Genomic DNA, 26,918 nt, shown 5'->3' with positions numbered 1-26,918 from the left:
CGATGAGTGATGAAAGTGAATGAATGAATGAACGGGGATTTGTAATGCGCAACTTAGCCCAAGGGCGTTAAGGCGCAAACGACAGACAAACACATAGTCTCATAGTACCTAATCCAAACATTACTGATAGGCCTTAGTAAAAAGCCAAGTTTTGAGATGTCTGCGAAAGATCACCAGTGAAGATTGACTGGTCAGTTCTGAGGGGAGGGAATTCCATAACTTGGGAACCAAGGTGGAAAAGGCTCTACCACCCCACTTAGCTCTAGAAAATCTGGGAACAGAGAGCATGTTCTTAGAGGCAGAACGGAGTGTTCTACTGGGAGTATAGGCACAGACAAGGGACCTGATGCCTTCCGAGCCAGAGCCATAGACAGCCCTATGGGCAAGACAGAGGAGTTTGAAAGAGATCGTAGAGTGGACAGGAAGATGGAGTGACTCCTTCCATCAACCCGAGAGCAACAGATTCTTCACTAAAGCTAGGTAGTTCACTTGAGAACTAATTCCCATCTCATGAGGCACCAGTGACTGCTGAAAGTCCTGATTCTCTGCAGTTATCTGTAAAGCTGTGAAACCTTGGAGACTGCGAAGCCGCAAGCTGATTTGTCCCCTGAAAGTTTTTGGGCAAGCAGTCTTTGAAACCTCTCCTACACTGTTATAAAAATAATTGGAGAATTCTTAAGCTAAATTGCAGGCCTGATTTGTTATTTCATATGCAACCTCCTGCTAGCATAAAGCTGCTTTCTGTTCCACTTTGTCAGCTTATCCAACACCAGAAAGTTTGGTTGATCAGGCACCCTTCACTAGATACTAAAAAAACCCTCTTCCCACTGCCCCACCTGATAGAGTAAAATAAGGTGGGCCCTCATGGTGGTGAAGTTAGTTTTAGCCCTTGTAGGCACGGACACAAATGTATCTTTTTGCTAGGTACTCCAGTACTCCTTGAGAGATGGTTGCGCTTGCAATGCTTAGTTCACCTGACCATGCAAGTTCTTTCGCTTGTCGGTCTAGGATACTATCGACACCACTGACCTGGTTACCTGCCGATGTATAAACTGGAACAGTTAGTAAGTAGCACTCATGCATGCAAGCCCTATCTCTATAGGGCAGGTTTTAAAATATTTGACAGATGGTGATAAACTTCACCACAGACTCCATCTCAAAGGGTTGTATCATTTCATTGTCTCCTAGAACTAATGGCATTTTGTGTATTTTGTTTTTCATGAATCTTTTATTGCAATTTTTCATCATTACAATGAAGGAAAAAGAAAACAATCTTACTGATCACCAGTAATCAGTGAAGGTACATGCAGTTCCCTAAACATGAATTCTAATTACATGGTTTGACTCCTTCATATTCACTTATATTTCTTTGAAAGTGTGTAGTATTACAAAATTATGTTGTATTAGTCAGTTCTAAGTCTATTATAATCTTGCACCTCTCATCTCGCGATCTAATGACAATTTTTCCCAGATTTTCTGATGTTTTCATGGTTAGCCTCTCTTGGCATATGTTGGCCATTCTCAGAAACAACATTAGTTTAAACCTGTTTCCACTTTGTGATACTAAGGGGCTCTAGAACTCCTGTTTTAAGCTAGATCATTTTACCTGCTGAACAATTCCTCTTTCAGCAGGTCCCATTGTACAAATGGAAATCCCTAGTCTCCTATGATATGTAGCAATGCTCTTTTAAGATACAAGTCATTTGGGTGGTTCAGAACTCTTAAAAGCGTCATGTATTCCCAGAAAAGGTGAATAATCCTGCATGACCATATTGTGTGGATATGGTCACCCTCCTTGATCTGAAGTTCAGAACACTTCTGGTTCGGACTTAGTTGCATTCGCCACAGTCCTTGTGGGGTTACGTAAATCCTGTGCAAATATTATTATTTTTTTAAATCTTTTTAACAAAGCAAAATAAAAGCATCAGGTGACATGCATCGTTTTCACAGTGGTCAAATATACAGTACCATGTTACAGAATAACACTTTAGAATAACATTCCGGGATTACGGGTAGTCCAACGCTAATAACACTTCTCCATCAGCTGGAGGAGTACATATAAATCCCCAGTAGCTATTCCAAGCACCCCAGACCTTCCCCCATTTCCCGGGGCACCCCCTGGCAACGTAGACTGACCTCTCCCTGAACATGCACCAGTCTAGATCCTCCATCAACTTCCCAACCTGGGGCACCTGACTGGCACCCCACAACTGAGCAATGTTAAGCTTGGCAATCATGCACGCCAGGGTCACCCATTGTTTCCCGTTTGGGGTCAGGTCTGTAGGTACCCAGATATTCAGAACACATCGTCGGATCTCCAGCACCAACTCCACCCCCATTACCTCTCTGATCTTATCGTGGATTTTGACCCAGTAGTCCTGTATTTCTACGCAGTGCCACAAGATGTGCATGAACGTCCCCGTCTCCCCACATCCCCTCCGACACTCCCCGCCAAACCCAGCCGAGGTCCCGTGGTATAAGACCGGTGGAGAATCTTCAGTTGAACCAACCTAAGTCTCATTTGGATAGCCACTACCTTCGGGGAGGAGACTGCCTCTCTCCAGTCCTCATCATCTAATACTAGACCATCGGCTCCCCACTGCTCCCTAAGTATCACCAATGGATACCCCATATGGTTGATCAGTTTTTTGTATATCGGTGAGATAGTTTTTCTGGGATATGGCCGTCCAAGACCCGGTCTTCAAACGGGGAGGCATCCGGAAGTGTGGTGTCTCTGGGGATATTTGTAAGTAGGGAATGTCTGACCTGGAGGTATCGGTAACGCTCACTCTCCTGCAGATGGTATTTACCCTGCAAGGCGTCGAAGGTAAGGATCCCATCTTTCCCCCAAATGTCCTTAACATGTGAAATCCCGAACACCACAGCTCACCTCTGCCGTACCCCTCTGCACAGTGTATGGCCGATGCACATCTCCAGAACCCACCTATGTTGTAGCCTTTCCCGGCAGATGGTCTCCTCGGTGCCCTCCAATCAATCTGGAGAGTGCGCCACGGCTACACAATGCACGCCACCTCTATGACGCACCCTCTGCCCCACAGAAGCAGCGCCACCAGCGGGCACCCCACAGGTACCCCCCCGTGCCGTAGTCCAACCGCAGGCAGCGCAAGTCATCCAACGGGGCTCTCCCCAGTCGGCTCGGGCAGGTCTCTCCTCTATTCGGCCACAAACATATCGTCCTTCAATTACGGGCCTCGACGAGGCGACACAGCCTTCCTCTCCTCAGGCACCATCTCTCCTGTGATACTCGGGGGCAGGCAGGCCCGGTGCTCAACGCCTGCACCTCCCCTTCTCTTCTTCACCTCTCCCCCACACACGACGGGCTCTCCAATTGCCCCGGGGGTGTTTCTTCACAGTGGCCAGGCCGGTACCAAGAAGTCCACGGCCCCGGCAATATGTGTCCCAGGGCGGCCTTGGTGTCACGTAGCCCCTTTAAGCAGTTCCTCGAGGCGGGTCGGCGTATCACAAGTGCCCTCACCCACCTCAGCCAACTATGCTGCCCCTGCTAAAACGTTGGGGCTCACTGGTGAACCTGGGGAGTTCACTCCTGCACTTCGGGCTGGAACGATGCCAGTTGATCCGCGGCCCCCATTTACACCCTTCCAGGCGGCCACACAATCACGCGAGGCCCTGGCTTCCGGGCCGGACCAGGCCTCGATCTTACGGGTGGTGTAGCCTCGCCGCAGAGCCACGGAATTGACCCGGGGCGGCTGCAATGGGCGTCGCTTCTGCTCCTGAATCAGGGAGTGGGGCTCGTGCCCAGGATATGCTGCAGGATGTAGTGGCAGGGAACGGCGGTCGGCAAAGCCGATTCCCTACGCGGCCATCTTGGTCGCTGGCTAGGCTCCTCCCTCTCCTGTGCAAATATTTAAATTGTATTAGGCGATCACAGCTTTTGTAGGTGCCACCAATCCATATGTCCATTACTCATTCTAAGTCTGCCTCCCATACTTCTCTCAGTTTATGAAGTCTCTGGAGTATTATGATAAAGGACTTGTAGTGAAAAAACTTGTAGTGAAGGCATACACAAGTCTAAATTCCTCACATATCTCCTGAAAGAAGTTTACCAATTTAGTAGTGGGACTATTACATCGCGTTGAAATGCCAAGGAGGTCTTACTCCTTGAATCCTTTCAGGGTAGTGACTTGGGGGTAAAGAGTTTCGTACCCTCCTTGTTTGTGGGAGGTATATTGAGGGAGTTGCCACCAGATATGTAGTGCAAATGGGGGAGAGGACGCCCACATACCATTGCTCCTAGTTCTGTGTTTATAGCCCAACGCTCTTAAACATCTACATGGCCCCCCTCGCCGCCATCGTCAGACAGCATGGGCTCATCAGCATTGTTTCTTATGCTATGACACCTAGCTCATCCTCTCACTCACGAAGAATCCTGAAGACACCAGACTCTGCTTCCAGGAAGGAATGAAGAACGTGGCAGCCTGGATGAAGGACAGCTGTTTGATACTCAACTCTGAGAAGACCGAAGTCCTCATCCTCAGACCTTACAGCTCTGCCTGGGACAATACCTGGTGGCCCTCCGCCCTCGGGACCCCACCAACCCTGACAGTCCACGCTCTAAACCTCTGAATCATCCTGGACTCCTCCCTCTCCATGAACCCCCAGATTAACGCTGTCGCATCCAGCAGTTTCAACTGCATTCGCATCCTCCTTAAGACCTTTAAATTGATCCCCCCCCCGGAATGCAGATAGACTGTCACCCACGCACTTATAACCAGCATACTGGACTACGTTAACGCCCTCTATGCAGGAGTAAACCGAACTCTTCTACACAAACTCCAAACCATCCAGAACGCCACAGCCGGACTCGTCCTCGAAACACCACGTCACGAGCACATGACCCAACACCTACGAGGTCTCCACTGGCTCCCTGTCGAGAAGAGGATCACCTTCAAACTCCTCACCCACGCCTACAAATACCTCAACAACATCGGACCCAAATACCTCAACGACAGAGTATCCTTCCACGTACTCATAAAGAACGTCCGCTCCTCCGACCTTGCCCTAGCAGAGGTCCCCCGCATCCGCAGACACAGAACCGGCGGGAGATCTTTCTCCTAAATCGCAGCCAAGACCTGGAACGAGTTCCCTGTGAACATAAGACGCTCCCCGACCCTACACTTTTTCAGGAAGGACCTCAAGACCGCCTCTTCGACTGCTCTGCAGCCCCCCCAAGCGCCTTGATCCCCTCACGGGTGAGTAGCGCGCTTACAAACCCCATTATTGATTTAATGTGGGATAAATTCACCAGTTGTGTAGCTCTGTTGTAGGATATGGAGCTAGCCATGCCTGATTCCTTGTAATAGGAGAATTTACATGAGTTGGTTATTGCTACATCTGTGTGCTAACCCTGCCAAATAAAGGCTCTTAGTGAATGTGAGATTCCTTAAAAAAAGAAGGAAAAAAAAGTGAATGATCTTATGAAGAATCATGTTAATTAAGGCGATTCTTGCGGTTATGGATAGCCCAAGTGTGGATCAGTGGAGGATATCTTTTCGGATAAGGTCAATTAGTGGTTACCTATTTTCTGCTTGGACAATCTCTTCTCTGTTGGCCAATATGAGGCCTAGATATCTGGCACATTGAGTATTTAGTTGTATTCTGGCTTGGGCCAGCAGGCCACATAGTCCACTGCAGAGTCTAGTTTTATTGCTGGTTATGTGCAAAGTGTGAACCAAATTTGTTTAGGCGGCATGCTACAAGTGGTCTTAATGACATGGGATTACTAGAGTACATTCTGCGGTCCGCACATAAGGATATTCTTTTTCTTCTACAGCCTTGCCCAACGATATCTTGTATTTTGTCTTTTTCACACTAATGGTTCGATAGTCAGGACAAACATCAGTGTTGATAATGGGCATACCTGCCAAGTTCCCTGCAGGATGGGCAAGGTTCCATCAGGATTCCCCTATTTTCACGTGTGCTGTCAGTTTATTATGCAGGAGATGAGTGTAAGAGTAAGTTTGGGTACAATCCCATTTGAGCCCGGAGAGAGTGTAAATGATTCCATGAAAGATTTCCAAATGCCTTATCAAAATCTCATTCTAGAAGGGCTAATGGTTGTCTTAGTCTGCCAGAACTAGGGCATTGAATACTATCTAGATGTTATTGTGGCGATCGGTTAGGCATAGAGCGGCTCTCTTCCTGTTAGACTTGATCCCCAACTACCATAAATGCGTGATTTTCTCGAACCGTAACTAGAATTTTTGATTTTGAATTAATGAGGTACATTGTTTTTTTAGAGGTTCATCTTCCTGCTGAGAAGTCTGGTTTCAGAACAGTCATGTGTACCTCGCCTAGGTCCTATTGTAGATTGCCTGTCGATCTTGCATTTGTGTATAACTCATGTTGGGTTCAGTCAGAGGTAGCTAAATCTTTGAAGAATTTGGTTTGGAACTCATTAAGGCCTGGTATTTTAGCTAACAACTGCTGTGCAATGTCCTCCGATTTCTGTGAGTGTTAGTGTTCTGCCTCATAGTGATTTGTCCCCCATAGATAGCATCTTTTGTTTTCATGATCCATGAATAAGGCCGCTCCAGTTAGTCCTGTGAGAGCATTGGAGACCGTTTTGCAGTCATATCAGATCAGACTTTGAAATTCTGGGAACTTTTTGATGCTTGAATTGGAAATCACATCTGATGATTATACCACAATTGTCTCTAAAGACCTCCCCATTGTCCCGTTAGGGAGAAGGAGATGGCAAGGGAGCTTTGCTCCTGGGGTTGAGACACAGGACGTTTTCAGAAAAGGGCTAGAATGTACAGGTCCTGTATACCTTTGTTATACCTTTGTAGTTGGAGCAGCTATTTTCTGGTCAATGAGGACAGAGAAAAAAATAATTAGTCCTTACCTTTATTCTGGATCTGTCCTGTCAACTGTTGTCCGCGTAGCCACTTAAGCTTTTGACTTGGTTCTTAATTGGTAGTACTTTGACTAGGATAGCACCAAAGTGCGGTCTCTTTGAGGTCCTCTTTTCATAACCATATTTTCCAGGGACAAGGAGATTTGCATGAAAAAAATTCTATCTGGCTTATTTGTGTTGCTCTTTGTCCCTCACCTGATCTTTCAAAGAATGAGTAGACTGAATATATTGCACTGCAGAAGGGCAGTACGCCATCATAAAAGCAAATCTGCAGAATTCAGAGTGGTTAATAACTTGTTCTTGGTCTCTGAGATACCAACTCTTGGCAGAGCACACAGGAAGCAAATTACCTTGGTGTAACAAATACTGGTACAAGTTGGCTGGTAGATACCCCTCCACCCTGAGAGTTTGTGCCTACGCCATGAGAGGTAAGGCAGCACCTTTAGGGGCATTCTCACCATTTGTCATGTTCCACTTCTTCTCACAGCAGTGTTGCCTTTCATTCCTAATTTCTTTTTTGTGTAGGGCTCTGCCCTGTACATGCAGAAGCAACTACTATGGGCTCTCAATCTCCCTTCATGACCCTGTGGCTATCTTGTCGTCATCTTGCAGCATCATAGCTGTAATATTTTAGTATAGTTTGGCACATGGGAATAAGTTTATATAAGTAATTTGCCTATGAGTTGTGATAGGTAACAGACATAACATTACAAACGGAAAGCCACTTGCTCTATGGTTTTACAAAATCGATGTTGCTAGAGAAATGTCAGAATGGACGAATGAGCAGAGAACTGCCTCTAACAGCGACAAAAATGGCATTCCAGAATTTGTGGAAATATTAGACTGTCTTCCGTTGAAGAATTGCAATTAAGTTATGATGGCCCTTTCCATATTATCGGTGGGCTAACCTTACTAGCTGAGGGTCTTGGAATATTTAGTATTCATCCAATGAAGTTTATTTTTAGACACTCTTGTGCAACTTTGACAGAGTTGTAGACCACAGAATAGGGGAGGTGTTTTTAAACTGGATTCACATCTTTATATTCTTTGCAAAACAAATTACATTAAAAATGATGGAACCACTTGTGATCTGATTTTAGGTGCTTCTACGTGGGCTCGTACTCTGGTCATAGCAGGGGGTGAATGAATTACTTGGTGATATGTAATAGATTGTGATCGGATGGAGTGGGTTACAGTAAGTGCCTTCATGCAGTTTGTGCAAGGTTCTCTACCCTTGTGTATAATGAGTGTGTGACTCACCTTGTCTCTGGTAGTTTGGTACAGTGGTAAAGCTTTACTAATTATTAAAGCCCCCTTTAGTTCAGACTATCTAAAAGTGTAACTGATCATCAAAAAATGCTGGTAATTAATATACTACACCACTGGATTCAAGCTAGCCTGGCTGATGAAGGATGATGCCCTGAAACTGGTCCCAGGATGCTTGTTTCTAGTCCAGGGTAGTCCTGGCTTGGCAGTTCGGGCTGGACTGTTTCCACAAGGAACAGGGTCTAGACTGGTTTGCATATGGCTTGGTCCAAACTGGGGTGGTGTGGTGAGCAAAAGAATGATGGATTAAACCCAGATCTTTGTGACTGGGGGTGAATGTTTGCATTGTCCAGCATTCCGTCCATCAATTGTGTCTTTTGGTAATTAATATAATGTCACATTCCGCTTAATATGAAAACTGGCAGCATACTAGGCGACAATCTTTGACAAAACCTAAAGCTGTTAGTGGTGGTGTGTCGTAAATACGCTCCTCGAGAGGTTTGCAAAGAAGCGTTGTATTACATTATATTTTTCAATCATATTTTGGCAAAATTCAACCCTGTGATCTATGATGTAAGGTGAAAATAGAAGAGTGTGAATTCCCTGCGTGTTCATCTGAAGCGACTGTGCCTTTCTCCAAATGTCACATTTTAAGAATCTATACCGTGAACTAGAAATATGCTATCAAAGTGTAATGAAAAATTGTGATCCTGCAAATCCACATAAAGGAAACATCGCATATCAGTTAGACATCATGAAATAAATGTAAAGCCTTGGGCAATAATAACTCTTAAGAGCAATTATGTGTTTTGGTGTGGGATCCGAAAGTGGAAATAAGGCAGAGCACACAGCACACAATACACAAAGGCTATCTTATAAGGAGCACATCTGTACACTATTCAAATCCCTAGAGAGAAACAAATTACAGGTCGCCTTCCTGACAGAGACCTGGATGAACGACTCCTCCGCACCCAACATCGCCACAGCCATAACAGACAAGATCACCCGCAGAGACCGCACCAACGGAATCAGAGGAGGAATTGCCATCGTCCACAAGAACAGCATCAGTGTCTCAACCAGCAACAACGACACTCCGCACTGCCGAACACATGCATTTCCAGATCCACACAGACCCCAACTCCACCCTCTGAGGCACCCTCGTCTACCGACCACCCAGACCCCGCCCCCAGTTCAGCGGCTCCATTGCTGACTTCGTCAGCACGCATGCCCTGATCTCCACTGATTACATCCTCCTTGGAGACCTGAACTTTCACCTTGAGAACAGCAGCAACGGAAGGAAAAAACCTACAAACGCTCCTTCTCAGGAATGGCGCCCAGTATCTGGAACTCACTCCCTCCTGAAACCAGACTCATCTCCTCCACTCTTCTTTTTAAGAAAGAAGTCAAAAATATCCTCATGGCTAAATACACTTGAACTACTACGTTTGATTTACTCTGCGTCGATCAGTATTACCGGTCCGATTCCTATGCACATGTGTTTTACTTGTATTATTGAGCTACCTAATTGTTCATGCTCCCTCATATCTGTTTTATTTGTGATATTTGTACTATTTACATTGATTTGATGACCTACCTTCCTACGATGCTCCCTCGTTTCCCTACCCTTGCACTTGCCTGTGTAAAGCGCTCTGTTATCTGCAAAGATCTTGTTCGCGCTATATAAAACTTTCAAAATAAAAAATAAACTCCACAACCCTGATCGAGAACCTCGCCAACCTCGGACTGAGGCAACTCGTCACCACGCCCACCCACTCTGCCGGCCACACGCTCGACCCAGTCTTCTCCTCAAGCCCGCACGTCTCCTTCAACCACACCACTGAACTCCTTTGGACCGACCACCGCTGCATCCACTTTACCTTCCAGAAACCCACCACCGCACCCAACTGATCCCCCGCCGCTGCTGGAACATAATCACAGAAGACCAACTTCGTGCAAACCTCGCTGTCAGCCCTCCCACCAAACCCTCCAACACAGACGACGCGGCCCACAGCCTCAGACGCAGGGATCTGAGACCAGGCTCAGGAATGGTCCAACCCCTTCCTCTCCGGCAGATCCCAGAGCGTCCGCCCCCCCCCCCCAATTCCGATCCGAAGCCTCCGAGATCCTCTGCGGCGTACCCCAGGGATACTCCCTCAGCCCGACACTATTCAACATTTACATGGCCCTGCTCGCACACATCGGCCAACAGCACGACCTCAACATAATCTCCTACGCCGACAACACTCAACTGATCCTCTCCCTCACCAAGGACCCCATCACCGCCAAAGCCAACCTCCACGAAGGAATGAAGGCTGTCGCTGACTGGATGAAGATCAGTCATCGAAGCTGAACTCGGACAAGACGGAGGTCCTCATCCTTTGCTCCAACCCTTCAGCCTGGGATGACTCCTGGTAGCCGACGGCACTGGGGTCAGCCCTGACAGCCACCGACCATGCACGCAACCTGGGAATCATCCTCGACTCAACGCTCTCAATGACCAAGCAAGTCAACGCTGTCTCCTCCTCCTGCTTCAACACCCTCCGCATGCTCCGCAAGATCTTCAGATGGATCCCGACAGATTCAAGATAGACAGTCACCCAGGCCCTCGTCAGCAGCAGACTAGACTATGGAAACGCCCTCTACTTGGAAGCCCAGACCAAGCTCATCAAACGACTACAACACATCCAAAACGCCTCGGCATGACTGATCAATGTATCACGCCACGGCCACATCACCCCCCACCTGAGAAACCTTCAGTGGCTCCCCGTCAACAAGAGGATATCCTTCAAACTCCTCATCCACGCACACAAGGCACTCCACAAGACCGGCCCAGCCTACCTCAACAGACGACTTTCCTTCTACACACCCAACCGCCAGCTCCGCTCCGCCGACCTCTTACTCCACCATCCCGCGCATCCGAAGAACAACCACCGGCAGGAGATCCTTCTCCTACCTCGCTGCCAAGACATGGAACTCCCTCCCACTGAGCCTACGACAGACCCAAGACCTGGCTATTCGTTCAGGAGCGCCCCCCTTCTCCCCTCACAGTGCCTTGAGACCCTCGCGGGTATGTAGTGCACTTTATAAATGACTGATTGATTGATTGATTGATTGAGCCCCTTTTTACTGCAGTCACAATTTCTTTTCACATAACTGGGTCCTAATGACCTGTGGGATGGTAAAATTTAAGTACAGGAAAGGAACAAACCCTGAGAGGTAATGCCACCCTTATTTGCTTAGACTCCAGAAGATATGCTGAGCTCCCCATCTGTAGGTTTGATTTAAATTTGTTTTCAGCCATTGCCGTTTTTTTGCATAACATTGGAAAAGCAATTAAGATTCAGACTCGCCGTTCTGCTCTTTTAGCAAGTTGTGTTTTCTCTTGTTAGCATATTTAGATGGAACATGTTTCAAGTCACGTTTGTGAATAATGGAAACTGAATGTCTGATCATTACCTTTACTCTTGTATCTATCAACAGGGAGCATTAGAGAGGAGAATAGAGAAACGACGAGCTCGGAGAGCATGGGAATCCCGCAGGTATGGAGCCTAGTTTATGATTTTGTGCTTTTACTTTTGCTAATTGTTTCGTCAGTAAAGTCTAAAAAAGAAACGGAGTTCAGACCATGTTCACCCATACCATTCAAATATTGCCTTGATATGTATCCTGGGGTACGTATACAAAACAAGATAATACAATTTGCAGTCTTAATCGAGAAAATCAGAATTTCTTTCTTAAATTCCTTTATAAAAAAGATACACATTGCCTTCTTGAGTTGTTCTCGTTTCTCTGCAATATCCTTTATTTTTTATTTTTGTTTTCAGCATCAAGTTGTGGTAAATAAATAAATAATACCCTATTTTTGACTAGGCATATATCATAACAGATAGCTCAATAAATAAGAGTCAAGATTCGAGGTAGTAGGAGTTTCTGCAGGTTTATTACAGCATAAGGACAGGATCAGGACAACCTGCATAGGAACAGAATGGCAGGGCTAGAGTGGCCCGGCAGCTGCCGAGGCTGGGTCTGGGATGAGCGCGCTAACTTTTGATAACAATACACGAGCATATATACATAGCGCAAACACATAGCATTACATTGCAGTAGGCGTAGCAGTGGGTGGAGCAGAAGGTGTGACGCGTAGCAGTCGCGAAAGATAACAGTAAAAGTAGGTGTAACTGGGCGTATACATAGACATGTGGTGCAGACGTAACAGAATATGTCATGAATGGGGCGGAAACATTGGAGGGGGCTACCTAAGGAGCCGGGACCTCTAACCTGGTGGTGCGCGTAAACTGGCAATGACGTATCACTAGGAGAAGCTGGGGGCTATGAACTCTGTGCTAGGAGCAGAGACTAAAGTCTGGAGGGTCGGAGCGACATGTACCTAAACCCTATCTAGTATCTGATGTTTAGGGAACATGTTGATATAAACTAGAAGTCATGAGGGGAAAAGCTAACTTGACTCTAAGACTGGACCATGCATTATTCTACATGTAGTGCGTGATGAAGAATATTAAACGACCAGTAAATACAGTATTTCTCTAACATGGAGACGAGAAGGCTAGACAATGACGGAAACTATTGATGCAGTTCAGTAGCTTAGGAATGCAGAGAAGGAGGACTAAACTGATAGCTGGAATCATAACATACTTTTGGCAGACTCAGAGGCAGAGCCAGGCTGCACCGGGCACTGTGAGGCAGGAAGCAAGTGAAAGGTCGAGGATACAGGTGGGGGCTGTATCGCTCCTCAGCGAGGCTTCAGGAGACAGGAGCTGAATCTAGTGTCCGGGCCCTGTTGAGGCCTGGAAACGGGGACTTTATAATGAAATAACGTGCACACTGGGGAACGTGGCAACATAGCTTTACATAGGCCTGATATTCGTAGTATTCACGAGGACTGGAAAATGACATACTAGAGGTGGACACAACTGTAATTGCGTCTTTAATCGGACATGGGGAATAACATATGCATATAGGTCATGCATACATAACATATGATGGATGAGGCGTAGGGACACAGAACATGACAAAATTTACTTTTCCACATTCCCTCCTTGTCACTACGTTTCCATCAGGAAACATCAATATTCATGATACCATCTATCATTTCATACAGTACCATTTGCTCATCTCGAATTGTCTTGGAACGGGATTTAGAACGGGGCTTGGGACTAGGAATACAAGAGGTAGCACAAATGCCGCAAATCGCAGGGCCACATTGTATACAGAGGCAGCAGCTGAATATGATCGCTACTGCGATACCTAGAAAGGACAGGATTTTCCATCCCCATACGGAAATTATATTCCAGAACCAACCGGACCATGTCCAGGTGCCTGGATCTTGGTGTAACAGATGGGCAATTTTATGAAGTCTGGTTATAGCTGAATAAACAGACGGCGCGTTATTAGGAATGAAAATGCAGCAACTAGATCCGAGAACTCTACAGGCCCCGCCCCTATCGGCCAGTATGACGTCAAGGACGAGACGATTCTGTAAAACGACAATTCTCATAAAGGATTGCTCTTCGGTTAAGTTACCTAGAGCGGAGGCAGTCTCATCTACTACTGCTTCAAGGGTTCTTGTTAACCTACGGATTAGCTTACTGTTTACAACTGTACCTAAATAAGGGAACACACCTTTATCAATATCAATGAATTGTTCTGCAGCAGTTTCAGTATAATCGACAATCGGGAGGTTTCTCTTGTGTCTAGTATGTACTAGATGTGTATTTCTATGATAGTCAGGTGGGGCTAGAAAAACAGGTGGCAGTAGGAAGGCAATGTAACAGGTTCCCTCCCAATCGAGGGGCAGATGAACATATGCGGTCTGACCACAAATAAAATAAGAATGACGTGAAGCTTTAAAAATAGATTTCCCACTGTCACTATACTTGACAATAGTAGTACAATCACTATGTCCTACGTGTACGGAACCCTTATTTCGGACACATAATTCGCCTTTGACTGGTAGTACTGAAATAGCAGGGGAGTCTGGAGTAGTATCAGACTGGACATTCAGGACCATGAAATTCGACGAATAATTACCTAAATTATACACTTCATTTTCTAGATCTAAACCTGTTCTGTGGGGGAAACCTTGCTTGTCTGGGAAACATGTACTGTTAAGAAAAGACATATCTGTTGAGGATGACGTTAACGTGGACCATGCTCCACACGAACCATTATGTGAGAGTGGATAAGGAAAAAGTGGCAGAACTCCCTTCGGTGTCTGGAAAGGGGGGAGTCGACCACACACCCAACAATTAGTGGCATTGCTGGTCTGGTGTGAGTAATGTAACATACGGATAAATGAATTGTTACGCATAGCGAGGCGGTAAGCATATTCGTGAGGAGGCAGATCACTAAACGTGTGCTCTACTGTAGCATTAGCAGACTTATTTACATGAGGAACTGGAAAATACAGGAAAAATGCATAGCTGATGCAAGAAATCATAATGCTGATGAATAATATGAAGCTTAGAAAAATGATACATTGAATTGAGTTTTGACTAACTCTCTCACTATGGGGGTCTATTTTATACATGTCAGAAACAGCCTAACCGTTTCACCTAGGGGAGGACTTATACAATCAAACTGACTGACTTATTTTACTAGACCGGAGCTTTAACTTATACTCCTGCTGCGGAGTTTTCTCTAACAGGGAAGGGGTTGTGTCAATGTCTTTTGCGGGACAGTCCTTAGGAACAATATTTCGGCAGTCTTTAAAATCCTGGGAATCCTTGGAAATATTTTTAGAAACGGGTTTTAATCCATTGAAAAGTTTTACATGAGAAAGATGTATCCATCCTTTTCGGCCTTCCAACTTCACGGCTGTACGGGTGGTGAGGAGGACCTGACGGGGCTCCTTCCAACGAAGTTCCAGCGGACTTGATCTGTCAAAGTTTCGGATCATCACCAGCGAACCTGGAACGATTTCATGCGGTGCCACCTCGGTATTGTCTGGAAATGCGGCGGCAACCTGTGAACGACATGAGTTGAGGGCAGACATCAAGGAAGCTAGGTAATCTGTCAGCATATTACATGAAACATCAGTAATACTTCGGGGTCTAGGAGTACCCCACATGTTAGGGGGGCGGCCGAAAACGACCTCATACGGGGACAGACCTGATCTGGAATGTGCGACCATGCGCATATAAAACAAAGCGACTGGCAGGGCTACTAGCCAGTCCACACCTTTTTCTTTGCATACTTTGGCGATACGGATTTTCAGAGTCTGATTATGTCTCTCGACTAGACCGGCTGCTTCGGGATGGCGTACACAATGGAACTTCCACTGGTACCCTAACAAAAGGGAAACGTGCTTCATGAGTTCAGATGAGAATGGCTGACCGTTATCAGAATATACGACTCTAGGGAGTCCATATCGAGGGAAGAATTCACGAACCAACTGCTTGGCAGTGGTCGCGGCTGTGTAATCTGGGACTGGATATGCTTCTGTCCACCTGGACAAAGCGCATACAACTACAAGGACATACTTGAAACCTCGACATCGCTCCATCTGAATATAATCCATCTGGAGGACTTCAAAAGGGTGGTCAGGAGGCTGGAAACCACCTTGTTCCACCGGGACACTTTTACCTGGATTAAACTGACAACATATCATACAGGTACGGACTTTCTGCTTGGCTGCAGCTCGTAAATGCTTGTTGAACCAAATGTTCTGGATACTGTCTAACATAGCTTTTTCTCCTAAATGTGCTGGACTATGTGCGGTATTAATGATGACTTGAACCATAGAGTCGGGGAGAAACCATGTGGCTCTACCCTTCGTTAACCATCCTTGATCTGTCTGGACCCCTCCTTGTTCGGACCATTTCTTGATTTCATCGGGAGTAGCATGTAGCTGGATATCTATGACCTCTTGAGTAGGGTCCTTGATTGTCATACATGTAACCGGATCTGGAGTATGTGTCAGGTTAACTGGAATGTCTGGAGTCTGTGCTGTAAGCTTGGCTGTGCGATCTGCTAGATCATTACCTTGGGAAATAATGTCAGTAACTTTCGTATGTGCTTTGCATTTCATGATAGCAATGGATATTGGTAAATGTATGGCATCTAGCAGAGCTTGAATAAGGAGACCATGCTGAATCTTGGTTCCATGAGAAGTCATGAAACCTCTCTCCTGCCAGAGCACTCCGAAGTCGTGTACAACTCCAAATGCGTAACGTGAATCTGTGTAAACATTAACTTTCAGGTTCTTGGCGTGTATACAGGCTTGTGTCAGAGCAACTAGCTCTGCTGCTTGAGCGGACAGGGTATCAATACGGTGTGTTTCAATAACTTCAGTGTCAGTAGTCACTGCATACGCGGCGACTAGTTCTCCTGTACTAGTTCTCATACATGAACCATCCACATAAAGTGTCAGGTCAGGATCTAGTAACGGAATATCTGTCAGGTCTTGTCTTGGCTTTGTCGTAATGTTGACTACTTCCACGCAGTCATGTGTGTCAGGATTTGAATTAACTGATGGTAACAGTGTAGCAGGGTTCAGGATGTTGCAGCGTCTAATTTCTATGTGTGGCTGGAATAGTGTCAATTCATAACCTGTTAAACGTGCAATTGTCAAGTGCTGAGTTTGTGTTCGGTTTAAAAGAACTTCTACGGAGTGTGGGACTTGTACTGTCAGGGAGTGTCCTAAAACTATGGAATCACTTTGTCTGATAGCTAGTGCTGTGGCTGCAACTGACTTGAGGCACGCAGGCAACGCCTGGGCGACTGGATCTAATGTGCTCGAAAAATAAGCACAGGGTTTGTATTGACCTGCTTGATCTTGTGTGAGAACAGATAATGCTGTACCTTCACGTTCTGTGACGAAAAGTGTAAAAGGCTTACTGTAGTTCGGTGTAGCTAGAACTGGAGCTTGGCATAAAGCTGTCTTTAACTCATTGAAACTAAGTGTATGTTCAGATGTCCAAGGGAGGACAGTCGATACGGCTGCCTCCTGTGTCGTTAACTGTATCAGTGGCTTGGCTAGAAATGCATACTGGGGAATCCATTGTCTGCAATAAGAAGTAAGGCCGATAAAGGCACGCACCTCCTTCTGGGTTCTGGGCTGGGGAAGACTCGCTATTAACTGGATACGGTCGGGTGTCAACTGCCTACCCCTCTTGGACAGCAAGTGTCCTAAGTAGACCACTTGCTGGACACAGAATTGAAGCTTCGAAGGGGACACCTTGTGCCCCATCTCGGCTAGGAAATACAGAACCGTCAGTGATGCCCGCTCGCAATCACGTTCAGAACGGGCTGTGATCAGTAGATCATCGACATACTGGAGCAGAGCAGTGTCAGTTGGCATGTGAATATTGTCTAGTTGTCTCTTGAGTGCTTGACTGTAAATACTAGGGCTTTCTGTGAAACCTTGAGGAGCGCGTGTGAACATATAGCTCCTTCCATTTAAACAAAATCCGAAAAGAAACTGGCTGTCTGGATGAATGGGAACACTAAAAAATGCATTCTTGAGGTCGATGACAGTGAAGAACATGGCTTCGGAATCAATAGCTGTCAATAGGGAAGAGATATCTGGGACAACTGGGTACTGCGGAATAATACATTTATTAAGTTCTCGTAAGTCAATCACTAGTCGATATACTGGAGGTGCATTTGGATCAGTGCGTTTCATGACTGGAATGATCGGGGAATTACATACATTGGAGTCAGTTTCTACAACTACTCCTTGAGCCATGAGCTCGTCTATAATTTTGGATAAGGCTGCTACAGCCTCAGGTGGCAATCTATACTGCCTGATTCGTGGCAACACTACACCTGGTTTTAGAGTCACACGATGGGGTGTGATTTGCATGTAACCTACATCAGTTGGACCTTGCGCCCATAAATGCTGCGGAACATTAGACAGTCTTGAATCAAAATCTCGTAATACATAGTGACCCTTAAAGTCACGTAGGAACAGACGTATTCCCTCTGGGGAACAGCAAATAACTGCACCTAACGCTTTCAGTGTCTTAATGCCTAACAGATTTTCTGGACATGACTTAGTAAGTAACAGATCAGTAGTGCGGGACAATGGACCTACTTCTAAAGTAACTGGCTTAGATATCTCGTTAACGATAGGTTTTCCTGAAAATCCAAGGGAAACATTTCTTGAGCCTGAGAGCGGAGCCCCTGGAACTTCGGCATGACTAATTGTGGTCCTACTTGCCCCTGTATCAATCAGAAACTTTCTGTCTTTCCCTAATACTTGACTGTGAACATAGGGACCTTCTTGATCTACAGGTATCTCGATGAGAGGCAAGCCTACCTCCCTCTCTAGGCTGTTTCATGAATATGGCTGGTACTCTGGATACTCAGACTGTGCATACTGGTACATCTGCGATGTGACATGCTGTGTTGCAGCAATAGGCTGCGGTACTGTAACTGTCTGTTGTGCATTCTGTGGCTGAGGAATCTGTGAAACTTGTTCTTGTCTCGGCGGACGTGGTCTTTCTTTAGTCTTACCAGTAGCTATGTTGTGTTTCAGAACTGCACACTCATTTATAAAATGACCTGGCTGTTTACAATAATTGCAGTTCCCTTTAACGGGAGCTGCAGGATGACTGGCTTGATTCGGACCCCTCTTCTGACTGTCTTGAGGAACAGATTGTGCAACTAGCACTTTCATTTTCGTGTCTTTCATACGTTTTCTCTCGTGTTCTTGCTCTTCCCTGATTCTATTCTGGTGATACTGAAGCATCTGGAGCATCTGGGACGGAGTATTTGCTTGCCAGGTGCTTTCGACTTTCAAAACTCGATTTTTAATTTGTGGACTTGAATTCTCGACTAATTTAGTAACGAAAAGGTGAGGGTATGACTCACTACTTGTCTTGAGACCACTGTTAATACTAAAACATTTTTCAAACCTAGAATAAAAATCACTAATATCTTCATCTTGTTTCTGTTTACAGGCTGAGATTGCATCCCAGTCTTCTTTCCTCGTTGTTAATAATCTGGGTAAAACTTGAATTAATAATTCTGGTAATTCTCTACATTTATCTCCAAGACCGGTACCTGGTACTCGTGCCTTGTCTTCAGCTTCTAGAGCTGTCCAATCGATCTTTTTCTCTCCCACCTCCCATTCTTTTTCCTTTAGCTTTTCATACACCCCTGCGGGCAACAGAACTTTTAACATTTTAATGATATCTGGGTAAGTGTATTCTCCCATACGGAGCATGTCTTTTAATTCTCTATGGAACCCTGCTGGATCTTTGTCATGACAGGGAATTAATTTCTTCATTTCAAGGAGTTCCATCTTTGTGATTGGAGTGTATACAAACACTCGCTGCATTTCGCCACCCGTTCCTTTGACTGGGTGGACTTCTCGTAACGGATTCTGTCTGTCTATGTAGAATGATTTACTTTCTGGGGGTGAGACATGAACAAAATGCGGGTTCAAGAATGTTCTATATTTGTGACGCTGTTCTAGAATGACACTAATTAAATCGGTACCTAGACCTCTCCATTTATACTGGAGTAACTCGTTCAGGATATCATGTAACGGACCTGGATCAGAGTGCTGACCCTCATACAGAGTAATGAGGTGCTGGATCATATACATACCCACCAGTCGTTGTTCGGCTGGGGGCAGTTTCAGAAACATTTGTGCCACTATTTCGTCTGGAAAAGTGGTAGAATCAGTAATCCATCGGACTGCTGATCGAACTAGTTCTTGTTCATGCATAGTACTTAATTCACTGTAACCGATTCGTGATCTCAGAATGTGATCGGTAGCTTGAAATACTTGTTCTAGGGAACCTTGTTCTGGTACTGAATGATGGAAAATAGACTTGGGTTCTAGACGTAAATGGCGATCTGGAAATCTGGGTTTTCCTACATACGCTATTCTGGCGGGATTCTCGTCGTCTTCCTCTTCAGGATCGGAGATACTTTCTTTCTCGCTTACTTGTGCTGCTTTACGCTGTTCGTGTATCTTTATTATTTCTTTACGGATTTTCTTGTACATACTTTCCATGGCACCGACGGTCTTGTGCTTACCCTCGGCTATATTATCACTCCACCTTGTCAGGATTCTCATTTCGGCAGAATCTTTAGACGGGTAATCTTGTTCTCTTATTAGACAATTAATCAGAAACTTTAATATCATGAGCTGGATCTCGGCTTTCCTTTGAGACATGGCTTCGTGAATACTTTCTGGATCATCCCCTGTACGGATGAAACGATATATTCTGTCTAGATCTTCTTTCATATTCGGTAAGGTGACTAGATACTCGGCCACCTTTCTTACACGGAACGAATATAAAACCATATTATCCTCGCCTGGGACTGGATCATAGACACATTCGGCAAGGGATTTTCTTATTTCTGCTACCGTCTGATGTCTAGGCGTACGCTGTGACGCTTGTGCATGTAATTCGGCTAACGTTAAACGCTTGTGTGGCGGCGGGGTTTGAGGAGGACCTCCTCCTGCGGCCCCTAAACTAGAATCATCGACGGACATTCTTCGTGGCGGAGCGGGAAGTTGAAATGTTGGCTGGACCGGGGGTACCGTAGCAGGTACTCCGGTGTCTGGAAGAGCGGGAAGTGCCTGATTTACAGGGACTGGCGGAGCGCGAACAGGATTTGCGTATTCTGGGACTGTGTCGTCCAAATAGGACGAAATAAAAATATCAGCTGCGGTCTGTTTGTGACGTAGCTTGGTCGGAACTAATGGTGGCGGGAAATTACTGGATGCCTCTGGGGTCGCTTTTGGCAAGCCCTCGGCAAGAAGAGGATACATACCCTTAATAAGGGCCTGCCTCTGTCTGTCTGACTGTTCGGCTCTGACTTGTTCACCTATCTCGATTAATTCTCTTTCTTGGGCTCGTTCTTGGGATTCTCTACTTAACTCTGACTTTCTGACTTCCTTTTCGGTTCTTCTATGCGCTTCTTTACGCCATAACTCGATGGCATCTTTCTGTGACTGTCTGGCTTTCTTTTTCCATAATGCTTCTTCTACTCGCATGATACATTCGGCATCCCATGTACCCGATACAGGCCATCTATACTTTTCTTCTAACTGTTTGGTATACTCTACCCATAAATCTAGATACAATATGGCACTTATGCCATGTTTCTGATACATAAAATGACCTGGACTGTCCCTCGGCGGAACAGGAACTGCTTCTTCTAATAAACCCTTTCTAGTTTTTAACTGACGTAACTTGGAAAAGAGCGGCATTGTAAACTTGAATCGGAACACAATACAATACACAAAGAACAATAACAATTGGGAAAACAATTCAGGCATACCACGACATTGAAAATACATTAAACAATATCATAACATAACAGTTCGAACAGAATATTACCTGGAATACTGAGAACAGAAATACAAGAATTTTCTCGAGAACGGAACAGACTAGAGTTACTGGATGCACTGCTGTAACAGTACGGAACATACCGGTCCCATAAAGGGACGCATCAAGACCCGTATCCACCTAGGTGAACACTTCGTTTGTGAGTCTGGGTACCACCAACCCACGGACCAGGAGTCAATTTAGATTGGTCCTGTCTAGATACTACCCCAGCAATGGTACTCACCGGGCAGCACGGAACGGAAAGCCTCGGACTGGACTGGACTGATGGCGACGAACTTCGGACTTCAGACTTCAGTTACGGGTGGGCCTCCGGATACCTCGGACCTTGGACTCTCGGCTTGGGCTCTGGTCGGGACTCGCCGCGTTCCTCCACCGTCTCGTTTGGATGCTGGACCGCCTCCTCCGTCTCCTCCGTGGGCCTGAGGGATACTTGAAGCAGAAATATCTGCACTTGGCCAGTATGGTTCCGTCACGACTGCAGAGGGTCAGGGGGTCGGCGTGGCTTCACCGACGCGCGGGGAAAGGGCAAGTCCCTATTCGGGCACCATTATGTGGTAAATAAATAAATAATACCCTATTTTTGACTAGGCATATATCATAACAGATAGCTCAATAAATAAGAGTCAAGATTCGAGGTAGTAGGAGTTTCTGCAGGTTTATTACAGCATAAGGACAGGATCAGGACAACCTGCATAGGAACAGAATGGCAGGGCTAGAGTGGCCCGGCAGCTGCCGGGGCTGGGTCTGGGATGAGCGCGCTAACTTTTGATAACAATACACGAGCATATATACATAGCGCAAACACATAGCATTACATTGCAGTAGGCGTAGCAGTGGGTGGAGCAGAAGGTGTGACGCGTAGCAGTCGCGAAAGATAACAGTAAAAGTAGGTGTAACTGGGCGTATACATAGACATGTGGTGCAGACGTAACAGAATATGTCATGAATGGGGCGGAAACATTGGAGGGGGCTACCTAAGGAGCCGGGACCTCTAACCTGGTGGTGCGCGTAAACTGGCAATGACGTATCACTAGGAGAAGCTGGGGGCTATGAACTCTGTGCTAGGAGCAGAGACTAAAGTCTGGAGGGTCGGAGCGACATGTACCTAAACCCTATCTAGTATCTGATGTTTAGGGAACATGTTGATATAAACTAGGAGTCATGAGGGGAAAAGCTAACTTGACTCTAAGACTGGACCATGCATTATTCTACATGTAGTGCGTGATGAAGAATATTAAACGACCAGTAAATACAGTATTTCTCTAACATGGAGACGAGAAGGCTAGACAATGACGGAAACTATTGATGCAGTTCAGTAGCTTAGGAATGCAGAGAAGGAGGACTAAACTGATAGCTGGAATCATAACATACTTTTGGCAGACTCAGAGGCAGAGCCAGGCTGCACCGGGCACTGTGAGGCAGGAAGCAAGTGAAAGGTCGAGGATACAGGTGGGGGCTGTATCGCTCCTCAGCGAGGCTTCAGGAGACAGGAGCTGAATCTAGTGTCCGGGCCCTGTTGAGGCCTGGAAACGGGGACTTTATAATGAAATAACGTGCACACTGGGGAACGTGGCAACATAGCTTTACATAGGCCTGATATTCGTAGTATTCACGAGGACTGGAAAATGACATACTAGAGGTGGACACAACTGTAATTGCGTCTTTAATCGGACATGGGGAATAACATATGCATATAGGTCATGCATACATAACATATGATGGATGAGGCGTAGGGACACAGAACATGACAAAATTTACTTTTCCACAAAGTGGTGATTGGGTCTGATATAGTGTCATGCCTGAGCAGATAAATTAAATCCATGCATAAAAATGCAATTGCTTTATGTAAATAATCTAATGCATTGAAGTGTTTTTGAGATGAATTGCTGTGACCTTACTTATGGCATTACCGAATCTGAGCAGGAGGCATACTCCATGTATGCAGCTCAAGGGAGTAAAAAGTATACTTTGTGTCCAGTTAGTGATCTAGAATGTTCAATTAATTCAGCAAGGATTTTGTTTGCTGTGTGGCATTGTAAGCTGGTTATTACTATCCACAAAGAAGGGGAGAGGTTCAACTGTATATACAACTCAACCACCCCGAACTCCCTAAGCAACGTATACACACAAGAAGGGATGGAGAGACTCGAATACACATATAACACACAAAACAGAAAAGTACATCAGTTTTAAAAAACTGCCCTCGCTCACACACCGAAGTGTGTGACATGCTTCATCATCGGGTCTGCTTACAAAACGCCCTGGTGTAGCCACACTCAGGACGGAGCATAAAGGAGGGGGTAAAAATAAAAGACCACAAGACACAATACAAAAACAAACACAACATATATACAGTGATTGATCAGTGAGTGTCACCCTGGACTGGGACTAGTGATACGACTAAGTGCAGTTAATAGGAAAGTGCTTTAAAACTGGTTTGAGGATACCCTTTGAACCTTTATTTGTGGGTTCCACAACCAGGATTAAAAAGAAATAGGATGGGTAGTGTTTGAAAGAGAAGATTTAAGTTCTCAAAACACCCCTCCAGGTACTGCTTGCGCCAACATGTTTTGACAGACTTACTGTGCCTCAAAAGGTCACCCCGGTCTTCTTCAGGACGTATGTCGTTCCCAGTCCTGATACTGGCCTTACCGCAGTTCGGTCAATCATCACGTGTGGTGGAGATTCCCAACAACACGGAAAACAAATGCTGAAACGACAAATAATAATATAGATGTGTTTACATTTTGGTGCCAGAGAACTGAATGCCATCTCCGGCAACCCCATCAATTGTTACAACATGTGCCCCTACGGTGGTCCATTGTAGCATTGGTTATCCGACTCCAAAGCCCTCGAGGTAAATACATTTGTCACCCCGTGCGTTAAATTAAAAGAAAAAAAGAGATCAGCTGGTTAACACTGTATGGCAAGTAATATATTTTTTGAAGGATGCAATGTTTGCCTGCTCTGTAGGTTGAATTCTTAGTATGAATTGCCTACTTAGCAAGCGTGTGTTGATTTCTCATCAGTCCCAAAACCCATTGTACTGGGGTGTGGTACACATTCGAAGAGACTGATTGCAAAGACGTGCATTATTATGTTTTGTAGAAGTTGGGTATAGTCTTGGAAAAGACCCAATTAAAATGATAATCTACTCCACAGGGGAAATGGCACATGATCGACAGCTGCTCTGTAGGCCAGAGGAGGTATGCGTTGATTTCTGTAAGGTAAATCCTCTTCAGGGAGTTTCTGGTATGGGTTTCGCAGTCTGAAGTCCATGAAAAACAGGGCAGAACCGGTCCTTTAAATTAAGGGCATTGAGCAAGAAAATGTGACTTGGAGGTTCAGTTGCTGAAATCAGAAACTGAAAAACCTGCTCTGCATCCGAGGATCTACACTGATACTCCTGAACAGAGTACTCCTGGCTGTGTATTTGGGACCCCGTAACGCTTCTTTTACAAAATAAAATCCAGTCCAAAACTTGAATTGGAGAGTAATAGGTGGCATTTCCAACATGCAGGTCAAACCTCCGCAAATTAAAATATGTGCAATCTACATGTTTAAAAAACTGTCTAATATATCATCCAAATGACCAGTTTCCCTCAGCCCTATTTTATAAGGGTTGATGGCAGAGGTAAAGGGGAATGTATGGGAGTGAGAAGGGAGGGTTGGGTACATGAGAGGATGGGCATGATGGTCATGCACAGCAGGGCTTGGCTGCATATGATGGGTTAGATGCAGGGCTTGGGTATTTAGTTTTATTTATTTTGGAGTTTTATAAAGCGCATGGCATTACGCACACCGGCGTGTCCCCGCGCTAAGAGAGAAAGTGAGCAGACACCTCGGGGAGGCTACACCAAACCTGAGCGAAAGAGATGAGTTTTTAGATCTCTACGGAATTTTGCTTCGGAGGGTTCAAGACGCAGCTCAGTCGGAAGCATGTTCCAGCTCCTCGCCGCCAGTAATCTAAAGGATCTGCCTCCCATTCGGGTCCTATGAATTTTGGGGACAACCAGTAACCCGGTACCAGAAGATCTAAGCCTGCGTCCTGGGCTGTAAGGAGTAATGAGGGCCCGTAAGGGAGTAGGTGCCTTGCCATTAAGAATGCGGTGACACACGCATAGCGCTTTAAAGGTTATCCTCTCCCTTACCGGGAGCCAATGGAGTGTTTTTAGCGCGGCTCTAGAGGCAGATCTTCTAGGGAGCACCAGCCGAGCAGTGGCATTTTGCAGTACCTGGAGGCGATTTAGGCTTTTTGCTGTTATTCCCAGGTAGAGGAGATTGGAGTAATCCAATCTAGATGTCACCAGGGCATGCACAAGAGTCTGTCTTGCTCCAACCGGGAGTACATCTAGGATCTTTCTTAGACTTTTCAGAATGCCAAAGCACACCCCGGCTACCCGATCAACCTGGGGAGCAAATGTAAGACCGCAGTCAAACATTACCCCCAGATTTTTTGCTTGTTGGCAGGGCATAGGGGTGGAGCCCAAACAGGCTGGCCACCATGCCGACGACCACACACTCTGACCATTCCCCACCACGAGCACCTCAGTTTTGGACCCATTCAGCTTCAGGCAGTTGTCAGACATCCAGGAGGCAAGCTCCTGCATGCAAGCACTGAAGCTGATCGCCGCAACATCCGGCGCCCGTGATAGTGAAATGGCCAACTGTGTGTCATCGGCATATGACACCATCTGGATTCCATAGCCTTCAACAATGGTGGCCACCGGGGAAACATACAGGTTAAACAGGGTAGGACTCAAGGACGAGCCCTGAGGGACCTCTTGATCAAGATCGAATGACCGAGAGTAGTCCTGTCTAACCTGAAAGCCCCGGTCAGTGAGGAAAGATTGAATCCATCTCAGCGCTGGCCCTGTGACGCCTCCTTTGTTTAGACACTGTAGCAAGGTGTAGTGTGCTACAGTGTCAAACGCTGCACTTAGGTCTAGTAGAATGAGGGCCATAGTTTGACCCTCATCTACCCCTTGCCTGATGATCTCAGTGGCCGCCAACAGCGCCGATTCCGTGGAATGGCGGGATCGAAAGCCAAATTGAGTCGGGTGGAGTAGACTGGCTTGCTCAACAAATGCCATAAGCTGAAGGTTCACTACCTTTTCTGCTACCTTGGCCAGATAGGGAAGGAGCGAGATGGGACGCAGGTTATCCATCCGCTCCCAACTAAGATTGGTTTTTTTTTAAGGGGGAGGACTACCGCCTGCTTCCACTTCTTAGGTACAGTGTTGGATTTAAAAGATATGTCGAGGACCTCCCTAATATAGGGTTCAAGAGTCTCGATGTTTTCCACAAGGAGTTTAGGTGATGCTGGATCAAGAGGAGATCCTGACTTAATAGTGCGGCATATCTGCTGAAGCTTATCGGGGGATGGGGTATAGAAATGGTCAAGTCTACTGACACCGTCAACT

The 26,918-nt window shown here is 45.9% G+C and overlaps 1 protein-coding gene across 3 annotated transcripts in view; it reads left to right on the top strand.

Moving 5' to 3' along the window:
• CDC45 (cell division cycle 45) overlaps positions 1 to 26,918 on the top strand; it is a 435,048-nt gene that overhangs the window by 68,484 nt on the left and 339,646 nt on the right. For all 3 annotated transcript variants that reach the window (XM_078667950.1, XM_078667952.1, XM_078667951.1), the window contains one exon: positions 11,645 to 11,703. In XM_078667950.1, coding sequence (XP_078524076.1) covers positions 11,645 to 11,703 — 59 coding nt within the window. The remainder of the gene's footprint in view (positions 1 to 11,644; positions 11,704 to 26,918) is intronic.

The sequence above is a fragment of the Lissotriton helveticus genome, chromosome 11 (assembly GCF_964261635.1).
Source record: "Lissotriton helveticus chromosome 11, aLisHel1.1, whole genome shotgun sequence".
NCBI classification, from domain to species: domain Eukaryota; kingdom Metazoa; phylum Chordata; class Amphibia; order Caudata; family Salamandridae; genus Lissotriton; species Lissotriton helveticus.
This window is presented reverse-complemented; position numbering and strand designations above follow the sequence as displayed.